Source organism: Tachypleus tridentatus, chromosome 9 (genome assembly GCF_004210375.1).
Source record: "Tachypleus tridentatus isolate NWPU-2018 chromosome 9, ASM421037v1, whole genome shotgun sequence".
NCBI classification, from domain to species: Eukaryota; Metazoa; Arthropoda; class Merostomata; order Xiphosura; family Limulidae; genus Tachypleus; species Tachypleus tridentatus.
In genome coordinates this window covers 132,680,930-132,693,207 of record NC_134833.1, presented here as the reverse complement: position 1 = coordinate 132,693,207, position 12,278 = coordinate 132,680,930, and the positions used below count along the sequence as shown (strand labels likewise).

The following is a 12,278-nucleotide window of genomic DNA, read 5'->3' as shown; positions in this document are numbered from 1 at the left end:
CTGCTTCTAAAAACAAGATGTGCACTTTCTTATACCAAAGCCACATAGGGCTATCTGCTGAGCCCACCGAGGGGAATCGAAACCCTGATTTTGGTGTTGTAAACCTGGAGACTTACTGCTGTACTAGCAGAGGGCCACTTCTTCAAAAAACAATTCATTGTACTGACCCAAGATGCATCTTTTGCAATTAATGGCTTCAATTTTCCAACAAAAAACTACCAATTCCAGAGAACAACTTTTTATGACAGATGTGTTGCTACTTTTTCATGTTTGAAAGTTGCATCTTGAAGTGAGGACTTGATTTTCATATATTCCAATGCAGTTTCACAGTATTTTCTTACATCTTCAGAGAAAAAGGACTTCCTTCCTTTGTCAAGTATTGCAAGGGAAGGTTGAACTTCATAACCAGTTACCAACTTCTAATTTTTTAACTGAAGTTTTTTTGTCTTTAAAAGACAAATCCATTACATATGAATAATTCAAAACTGCATACAATATCATATGACTGCTTAATAAGATCTTGAATACAGCAAACAAAATTATCTACAAGCTATGGATGAGTGGATCCTCAAGTTGTAGTTTCAAATCCTACTTATCAAAGAGTGGAATATAACTGTTCAGAAATAATGCATATATATATGACACATCTCCTTGAAGCAACTAATAAAGTCTTTTCTCTTGCAAACAAGTTTCCTGGTGAGTTGTTGTATCCTGTACCTTCTTACTTGCATTTGCAGCTCTATCTGCTACATTCTTATAGAAACCATCTATGGAAGATCCAGATCCCTGCCAAAGAAGTACACTTATGAGACTGTCTCTACTTGGAAGTTTTGCCTTGCATTCTTCCAAACAATCACTCTATTTCTCCACTGATATCTTTGATCTGCATGAAACAGACTTTGCCTTTATGTAGGTTTTTGGTTTTTCATCTTGTCTGGCTGCAAAGTATTACTTCAAAGGTCTGTTTGACCAACTGACCTTTGCAAGCATTTTCCAAGAGACAGCTAGCATGTGCTTTAAAACAGTCTGAGTCTCCACATCACACTGATTCTGGAATCTCCAAGTTTTTGTTTCTTGTTTACAATTTTATCAAGCTGATATTTTTTTTTGCTTTTTCTGCTGCATAATGAAGGACTTACATAGGTATTCTTTAAACACCATTTCAGGGTTAAAATTCAGAAGATAACCTTCAACTCTTTTTTTTTTTCCTGTATCATCACATTTGTGTTGTTAACAGGTGATGATTAACAATTTTCCCACTTTAAGAAATTCAAAATTAATTATTCTTGAAAGTGCCCTGCAATATTTCTACCAGTTGATTTTCCAATTAAATTGGAATTAGAAAGTAATGCATTTACTACCTTTTCCTTCTTTTCATCAAAGTGTGTCACTACAATAAGGTACAGTTTATTATCAATGTCATTATTGCCATCAACGGACAAGTTGAAAGACAGTTTCATATGTTACTCAAAATTCACTCAGTTGTACTGCTAGCCATTTCGTCAACTGTTGCATAATTTTTGATTGAAGAGCTTCCTCATCTTTTAGCAATCTCTGAATCCAGAATCATTTTTGAAGCATGATCCAAAAACTGCCAATGAAGGAGGCAAATAAATATTTCACTCTGATCACATCACTTTCTGGTTTGCATCATGTTTTATGAAATACGAATTTAGTTTATTAATTTCAAACACCATCAAACAATGTCATTGGTATTTAGTAGTGGTGAGATGCTTTTTAATGTGTCATAAATAGAAATTGTACATTTTGTATTATTCATACCTTTTGAAGATGATATAATATCATTGAGCTTTTTTGTACACTCCAGCCTAAATTTCTGCTCACTATAAACTTTCCTTTGTTGGAAACACATCAAGTGTTTTGGCCATTTTCCTCTAAAATATATCAGTGGAGCCTAGACACTTTCTACATGCATGCTCCTTGAATAGACTATTTAAAGCAGTTGTAAGATTGAAATAGAAACAAGAAAGTGGCAAATTATTTAAAAAAAAAAGATTATCGGTAAAAAAAGAGGTTGATGAAAAAATTCTGGAATGTTGCATAAAGCCATAAAACATAATTTGTACATGCATAAAATGAAAAAAACATCAGAACAATTAGACCTAAATTATAAGAGTTGGCAGGTTTGGAAATATCACAGGAATTTTATCAAATCATTTTGCTTTATATAAACAAGTGGTGAAGTGAAGGCTGTAAAAACTTAACTTTAAATTGCTGACAATATAACCTAACTTCTGACAAAAAGTCAAAGAGAAGCAGTATCTTATTTTTGTTTCCATACATAAATCAGTATTCTATTATATTATGGCCAATGAAGATTAAGAAGACAAATTTATTCCGTTTTTTTTATATTTTTTTAGTAACTGACTGACCTACATGGATCTAATGAGATATACAAGTATAATTGCAATAGCATGCTGATAAAAATACAAAAAAAACATGAATGCTATACATTCATTATTTCCACTTACTTGGTATTCATTTTCTGCATCTTCTACAATCTGAACAAATTCTTTTGCAGTTTGTAGCTCAGTCTTAGGCAGGGAAAATAAATAAAAGTTTCAGGCATAAAGTCTCATTGCAGAAAAAAGTTCTGACATGCTGTTTTTTAGATACATTTGATTTGAACTTCTTAGTTGTCTTATCAATAGGAATAAATAAATATGCAATAAACTTAATTTTAATCATAAACATTGACATGATCACTTTTAATATTATCTATCACAAAAATGCATGGATTAGCAAAGAAATATTACTTTATCAACTCATGTTAAATTTAAATTTAATGCAGTGGAAAAAACAAAAACTTGAATTAAAAGGTAAAAGTAAACCAGCTTCAAATTTTACAGTCACAAAAATGGTAACACTGTTATAAATTTGAGAAATAGTTAGAAATCCTGAAAACTCACCACACTCTGGCAACATTCAATTTCCTGTGTGTTTTATATTCTTAAAATTTACATACGTAGATATCAAATGCAATTAAAATTCTATAAATAAATAGTCAACTTTTAATAAAACTTGTTTTAAAAGTAGTTTTGACAGTTAAACAATGTGTTTTTCCCAGCAATAATTACAAAAATTAAAATCATCTTTAAATTATATTATAGATATTGTATAATGTACTAGTTCATCCAAGGTTTTTTTTGAAACTTAAAATGCACACAGGCTATGTTTTCTTCAAAGGATTAAATAAAAATTAAGTGCTGACACATTAAAATTTGAAATATGGAGAAAATTAATAAATCAATGATGTATATTTAATTTAAATATGTAATATATAAGGTATTTTCATTTTTCAACTTGAATTTTTGACCTCAGACTGTATCAAGTATAAAAAATAGTTGTACGAAATTTGTATAATTTTTTATTTATTATAATAGAAGCATTATCGAGCATTAATGTGGACTGAAACATATTAGCACATAAACCATGTGAAAATACAATGTTTTGTAATAGAGTACATATTCAGGTACCACTGAAGAATCAGACTTCTGACTGAGGATACATGCCCATTTTAGTCATACAGGACTATGTAATTTACAGTTCTATAGTTAAGTATCATTTATGGCTAAAGCTTATTGTACATAAAATATGTTTTTCTTCAAAATACTATTGCTTATTTAATTGATGTGAAAAGAAACACCATAAAATACCGGTTGGCTTGGTTGTCATCAGAAATAATTTATAAGTAATTACATGCTAAAACTGGCATGCAATAATAATAGCATGAGGTAAATATCAAATACTTTCTGCATCTTCTACAATCTGAAAAATGTTCTTTAGGCAGAAGAAATATTTTAGGCATCAGTAAAATAAAAATTCCAAACAACTAAAAATAATAAAAGTGACTTGTGGCAGGAGATTCTGGAGGTTATATAAATTAAATATGAAAACTGCAAGATGAAAAAACAAACAAACAATATTTCTTATTTGTAACATGAAAATTACCCTGTACTCCAACTTGGTGATAACTTTAGAAACTCAGACAAATCTTTAATAGAAAGACTATTAAAAATTCTAATTTTCTGTGTACAACTGATTTGTAATGTTTCCTAAGAGAATGCCAAATTTCTTTAGGATAAAGTAGCAAATTCAAAACTATAATAAATATTACTATATAAAGCTTCACAGATATGGGATCTATTCAATGGGTTAATTCATTACTTTAAAGGGGAAGGGGGCAGTTGTGTATATTGTAAAATGGCAGTAACTGAGAAATTTCTTGTTTGCATAAAATTTTTAGCAAAAATAACAAACCTTTTTTTCCTCCATCCAAAATAAACATCAAATCAATGTGAACAAAAATTTGCAAGTAATTAATACACTTATTTCAACAATCAACCTTTTACCAAAATAAACTAAATGCAATTCCCATTCTAACCTTAACTCCTTCTGTCTCTGAAAGGTGTCACTGCTACCTCGATTGTTTTTCATTTTACAGATGAAATACTCAACCAAACTGATTGAAACTGGTAGCAAGTTATTAAATAATGTCTAGTTTTGGTTTAAAAAATTGTATTATTGTAGTTCTTCTATTATTTTTATGCTATAAAATTTTAAAAATATATTTTACTGTTAAAAAAAATTTTTTTTTTCATCCCAGAATTTCTATTTTTTATTTGCTATTACTCAAAGTTTAATTTCATATATCCAATCAGTTTCAACTTGATTTATATTCATTAATAGATTTGTTTTTTGAATTCTTTATTTTGTTCATTGTATTAGCTAATACGTGTCTCCCTATAAATCACAAACTTGGCACAAACCAAGAAAAATTTATTTATGACTTATGATCTGATCCTTCACAATGGCATAAACATAACCTTTGTAACACCTGGTAACAATATTTTTGCTAACAGTATTCTTGGTCAAGATAAATTATATTCATATGTAAACATTTCTTTTCAATAAATAATGAATTATTTCATTTAAGTCAGTGTTTGACTATGACAAACTTAACAATATTCAATAACAGGAATAACAACAGCAAGTGTAATTTTGTCTGCTCTTTCATTTTCGTAACTGCTTTGGGGTACCAAATATCTAATTAATTACTGCTAGAATGATCAACAAACATTAGACTTCTGGCAATTTTATCTTACATTCCAATGACCAAAATTACAGACTAGCTAACACACAAGGTGACATGTGTTTATTATTATGATTAAATAGCTAACACACAAAGTGACATGTGTTTATTATTATGATTAAATCATTCAACTTTCATGAAATAGTGAGGCAATACTCATTTTCCACTACAGCAAATTACTGATTGATCTTTTATAAAATGAGTCATTTAAAAAACAGGTGAGTAATATTACATATGTTCATGTATGAACATACTACATTTTTCTTGCAATTCTAAAGCACACTCATTCATGTATTTCTATTCACAGGGAAAACCATTTTTAAAAGTAAATTTTAGCTAACAATGGGAAATAATAATGCAATGCAATGTAGATTTCGAAAAAAAAACCCAGTAATTCAGGCATTTTCAATTATCTAATATTTTTCTAATGGGATAATAAATATGAACACGTCGTGTCACTTTACTATTTTAGCTCCTGAAAAAGAAATACAAGTTATACAAAATCACTTTATTTAGTTTTTATGATCCTCCATGTTAATTCTTTTATCATGAATAATGTAATGGCAAATAATGAATTAGATCATTAAGATACAAATGTTTCTTATTTTATAAATTTGCTAATCAGAAACTCCAACATTTAAGTACACAGATATCTTCACAAAGTTATAAACTTTAACGGTCATATATTTAAAGCCTTTTTCTACGCTTATCCCTTACAATTATTTATTATTGCACTTTTAAAATGTTTGTACATTTCCAAGGTGTTCAGATAAATTTGGATTCAAAAGAAATTTTGGAACTGGTTGGCTGTTTAGTAATTTACAGTTAAAAGAAGATTCACGTATCAATTTCAGTTTAGTTTAAGCATCAGAGAAGAAATGGCAATTATTTGATAATGCTTATTACTACAAGCACCAGCACCCCAACACTTACAACATGCTTCATCACAATGGGTTTGAATAAAGTGGATAGATGGCTAATTTAACAAAATAAATGGTATAAATCTGTCGAATATTGGCCAACTCTCATTCTGCTAATAAATAAGGACCTATCTGATTATTATGCAGTCACACAAATCTAGCTAAGTATATCTGATATTTTGACATAAATGTAACTATGTAGCTTCCAAATGTATACATTTTTTTTAATACAAAAACATTTTCAGCAATGAAAAGAATGTGTAAAGATTCTATTAAAAATCCCAGATCAGTGGTTCTCAAGTCTTCCAAACTTGCCATTAGATTCCACTATTTATCCCTGGAGGAGTTATGTAGTCACCTTTTCATTAATTCACTTTATTTACTGAATATTCCATATAAAACAGTTTATAAACTACTATATTCAATGATATATGAATTCTTCCTGTCTGTTTTCAAAGCAATCTTCATTAATAACTGTTATGACCATATGCTATGACATAAAAATGGGTGGGAAAATATGTTTAGCAACAGCCAATAAAAAGAGAAATACATATAGGAAAAAAAGAAAAGAAAAAAGGGGTATTTCTTTGGCTACATATATTTGTGTCAAATATTTCATTACAAATATTTTAAAATATTCATATTTTAGCAGTGAGCAAGTTAGGGGTTGGCTGAAATCTAGCAATATACTAGGCAATTACAACTAAAAAAACAGGATTAATGCAGGATTATTACATTACTAAATACTTACTGAAATAGTTAATGACTCTTTTATTTCTTTAGAACTAACTAACTGGACGTTACCATCTTCATAGTAATGAACCTAAAAATACAAAAATATCAGTTCATGCATTGTACCTTCACATTTCCACTACAATTACATCTTTTTTAATAAACAGAATTTTATCAATGTTCTCAACTTTGTATACTAGCTAACAAAAAAAAAAAAAAAAACTGTTTCAGTAAACACGAAATTAAAGTCAATGACAATTCCATCAGAAAGGAATAATATACATGTTATGATAATATAACTACATATCTACCAGGAAGTACATAGATAGGAATAAAACCGTTTAAGTTCTTAAGAAAATTCAAACATTCTTTACTGAGGATTGTTTGCTTAGATTTTCAATATTTTAAGGAGCTTTGTATTACAAAAAGAAGAACGTTCACAAATATTGAGAAAGTTGTGGTCAAAATCAAGTCTATGCAACCTACAAGTTATCCACAAATTTCATTCACTTTAATTCAGTGTCGTGCAAATATTGACAATTTGTTGTAATTATACAAGAAACTGAAGAAATACCACTACAATGTAGAAATTACAAAAACCTGTAATGAGGTACTTGTGTACATTTATCCTTCATTTCCAACTGAAAGACAGTAGTAGACAGATGGTACCTATTCAACACTATCCACTACCAACTCTCAGATTACTCATCTTATTGAAGTACAACTGGACTTGCACTTTTATGCTGCATTCATGACCCTATAGTGTAAATTGCATATGTGTAACAACAGGCCACAAACCATGAACCCTTGGATTCACAGTCTGAAAATTAACCACTCAGTCATGCCTGGGCCACATGATAATGAAGCTCGATACATACTCTACAGAATAAAAGTTATTCTTGATGATGAGAAACCCACTTGAAATAAATATGAAACTCAGAACGGCTGGTATGGGTACTGCAACGCCCTCTACAATACCGTACCCATTTACACTCTCTTCCCTAAGACGTGTCTGGCAACGATCACTTGCAAACTATTTCTTAACCTGAAGATGACCTAGGAATGTCAAAACATTGTTCTCTCCTTATCAATATAAGAATGAAAGTTAATACAAGCTCATACTTGTTGAATCAAATCAAATATATGAATAATATGGTTCAACATATAAAGATATTTTTAAAAAAAATTGAGAAGAAAAAAACAACCTATTACTTTAGTTGAACTCTTACAAACTAATAACGTTTCTCTTTATAACATTCTTCAAACCTTCCCTTCTACCAGCTTTCATATTTTAGCTTGCTCTAAGCATTTCCTTATTCATGTTTCTACACTAAATTATCTTATCCAGAGTCTTCTTTAAAATATCTAAGTAGAGAGTTCTCCATGTTCATTTAGACTGTCATTTTGTGAACTCTTAATAAAAATTATGAAGAACACAAGTGGTTAAAACATTTCCAACCAATGAAAATGCACCTTTCTACACTGGTAATAAAATAACACTGCTGTGAAGGAAGTTCAATACATGTCGTACATGCATCATGGCACCAAAAGAGAACAAAAAGACCAAATCGAAGCTAAGTTTTGAAAATTTTGCTCTATGTTTCATTTATTCAGCATATTATTAACAAGATCAAAGTTTAGATTAATGACTTACATTTGACTGATTGGATGAATATATACATAGTTAATTTTCTGATAAGAATACTAGTTTTCACTTGTATTGGGATAAGTTTCTAAATACTTTTATAATCTTTAACATATACATATTTTGACAAAGTAATGTGTATGTACTAATAAAAAAAAGACAGAAGAACACATATATCTTAAGTACACTAGCAGACATAAGTATAAAGATGTAATGTAATGTATCCTCTTCAAAATCTTATGAGTTTAGCAGTTCACCCATTGAATTACACATGTTGTTTATATTCCATTTTTGGTTTCATTTCTTTGAACAATTTAACTTCAAGAAAGTTTAATATTTTTAACATAATCCAAACCTTATGGGCACACATTAATATTTTATTAACTGATGTTGATATTTCAGTTTAGTTTCAAATGATTTAAATAGTGAACTTCTAGATTATCAATAGCTCTTCATAAAGTTATAAAAGCAAAATACTAAACTAATAAAGATACAAGTCATTACTTTACTTACATCAATATAAATGTCTAGTTATAAACTCCAGTTAGAATTAAGCAAAGTTATGAATAAAGTAATGCTTAATCAATTGTTAAGCACTTACAAGCATGATTTATTATGTAAGTACACAGCCACCTAGCAGTAATGATGATGTATTCTCTACACAACTAGAAGGTAAAAAATAACTAGAAGAGAAAAACTATATTTATTCTCATAATAAACTACAACACACATCTCTAAAATATACTAGAATCAAGTACTGAAAATTTTCCTTTTTATAGATTTTGTAATTGTTAAGACTTTTGCAACATTTATTAATATAATTTTCTTACATGAATTTATATAATAAAATGGCCTTTGTCATCCACGATATATCTTTGTATTTTTGTTGTTGTAATTTTTAAGACTTTTGCAATATTTATTAATAAAATTTTCTTACATGAATTTGTATAATGAAATGGTCTTTGTCATCCACAATACATCTTTGTTTGTTTGTTGTAATTTGTAAGATTTTTGCAACATTTATTAATATAATTTTCTTACATGAATTTCTATAATAAAATGGCCTTTGTCATCCACAACATATCTTTATATTTTCGTTGTTGTAATTTTTAAGACTTTTGCAATATTTATTAAGAAAATTTTCTTACATGAATTTGTATAATAAAATGGTCTTTGTCATCCACAATATATCTTTGTTTGTTGGTTTTATCACATTGAAATTACTTTCTCACCTGTACTTTTACTAGTCCTTGTAATTCAACTGTTCCAGCTCCTAGAGGAAACGTAACAGTCCAGACTGAGCGCCAGCGCCCATTCCTATCCAAAAAGAATAAACTTAAATTTCTTTACCTTTAAACTAGTACAAACTTTTACAAATGTGAAGCAAGTTTTAATCTATTTTCCACTACATTTTTATTGTTAGATGTTTAGTAATTTTGAACATGTTTTCAAATAACTATGTTTAGTATTCCTAAGACTAATAATATTAAATGCATACAAGTTATGCTTCGATTGATCTGACCAGTTTTTATGAACACAAAGTTAGTAAAGGTTTTACATGGCAATATTACAATAAAACCACACAATAAATAAAAATATCATCTCATTTTCCAGCAAAAATAAATTTATAATTCTTGTAAATGGCTCCCTGATGGCTCTAATACATTAAACAAAGCTAACAGTAGTACATCAGCTAGCAAACACATTATCAGAAATTAAATCTAATGATACTAAGTTTATAAAGTACAAAAATTTAGTTACTATCAACAAACTTTAAGGAATGAGAAATTTCATTCTTAGATAATGACTTACAAAACTGGATATAGTGACACCTATGTGTAGCCATTTGAAGTTATTAACTAAATTATCTTTTCTCTGTACATTGTTTGAATATATTGAAGTGCAGTAATACTAACAGTTTCTTATTAGATTCTCAGTGTAACTGTGAATCATGCAGAATTTGCTGGAAAATATTAGTATTTTAAACAATAATTACATACTTTCTGCTATGGAATAATTGTTTTCAATTTTAAAATAAACTTTCTATTTCATTATAAATAATCAGTAAGATTACACTTTATTTTAAAGTAATTCCAAAGATAATTACCAACTGACATTCTAAGCTAGGTATCTACATATGAATATATTTTTTATCAACAATACATTTCTATGTTAATATTTTTAACACATTTCTTTAAACATAGTACCCACACCATGTGTAGAATGAAATTCCCTTACTTTTCCCAGAACATTGCTTGTAATGTGTTGTTACTTGCAATATGTGAAATTGCAAAATGTTTGCATATTGTTTAATAGACTAAAAAGGCTACATGCTAAAAGTCTCAGTTTGCTTAAATGTTGTCTGGCAAAATTTCGCTATAATAGTCGTGCTATTTTTGACCTACCAATACTTTACCATAGGTGGGGAAGACTAAATGCCAATTTTATGTTACTAGATACGTAACATGAATGCACATGCATCACATCAATGCAAGTTACGTTGTATTAGCTAGGTACGACTGGAAGGTCAATGTAATAAAAAATAAATATATATGTAAATATATAGCATTAAGAGAGTTAAGCTACTAAGACTAAATATTTGTATTTTTATGTTATAACATGTAATCATTCTACACAAAAAAAGTGTAATATACATTTCTCCAATTTTTTTTATGATGGTTGCAGGGTTGATTTAGTGATAGACCCCACACAGAGTATAGAAAATAACAAAATATAAAATAATCTTACTGAAAAGAAGCATTTGAAATGTATTTAAGAGGTTATAGAGATTATGCAAATAATATGAGATTTTGGGACAAAGAATAATTTTCAAATCATAACATTAAATTCTTTGTACTCAAGTCAGGTAATGAAAAAAATCTTATTTTCAAAAACAACTCTTTAGTAAAAATATTTCATTAAAAAATATAATTTTTTGTATACAAACTTGTAATCTTTACAAAGTCCACCAAAGTAAAACCTTAACAAAAAATGGACCGAAATAAATATTTTGTGGGGGATTCAAATTTTCATGTTTGCAGTTGGGAAATTTACCAATGATTTTTGTCAAGGATCAGAGATAACATTATGTGTGGTATGAACATGGAGACTGTAATGATATTTTAAGTGTCTGTTCCAGGGTGCTAGTTATTCATCAGACAATACAGAGGTTCAGATTGGTTCTCCAAAGAAGTTTTCCGTCGTTTCAGACTAACACTAAAATTGGGCCCTAAAACTGTATACACATGAAGTTCACTAAGTTGAAAGTTCAAATTAGAATACAGGACACTTCATACGTAGAATCAGCCCTGCTGATAAAACATTCTTAATAATTACACTTACACTATACCTAGATCAATGCAAGGTACAATTGTCCTTATAAAGGCTAGAATAACTGGCACAAACATAAATGTTACTATCTACAACCATGTTCATCACTGACCTCACATTAAATACTAGTACTATACCACTCATTTGACTCAAGTTTTCATTTTTTCTTGCATATATCATGTACAAGTTTCTTACTTTAAATAAAAATTGTTACAAGTAAAATCTTTACATAAGGTACAGCATTATTTTTATCTTTGTATAGGTCATGCTTGACCATACTATCACTGCACAACTGTTATTAACATTTTATTTCAAGAGCATACTGTGGTTTGAAATTCTATAATTTCAAAACCATTAACCCAGTTGTCCAAGCTGCATGTGCTCATCTTTAGTCTCGATCCATTATTCTTTCTGTTCATTCTTTGTTGCCTGACAAATAGTAAATTTTCCTAATATATTATTCAGGTATCTGATACATTAAATTTTAGATTATTAGGTAAACTGGATATATTCAGTTGTGCAATGAGACAAGTTCAAT

General features: G+C 28.9%; 1 protein-coding gene across 1 annotated transcript in view; it reads right to left on the bottom strand.

Moving 5' to 3' along the window:
- The window catches only part of cpa (F-actin-capping protein subunit alpha), a 34,732-nt gene that overhangs the window by 4,252 nt on the left and 18,202 nt on the right, over positions 1-12,278 (bottom strand). Inside the window, exons 6-8 of the mRNA XM_076457338.1 lie at positions 9,643-9,727; positions 6,785-6,856; positions 2,493-2,555 (exon numbers count right to left, since the gene is read on the bottom strand). Coding sequence (XP_076313453.1) covers positions 2,493-2,555; positions 6,785-6,856; positions 9,643-9,727 — 220 coding nt within the window. The remainder of the gene's footprint in view (positions 1-2,492; positions 2,556-6,784; positions 6,857-9,642; positions 9,728-12,278) is intronic.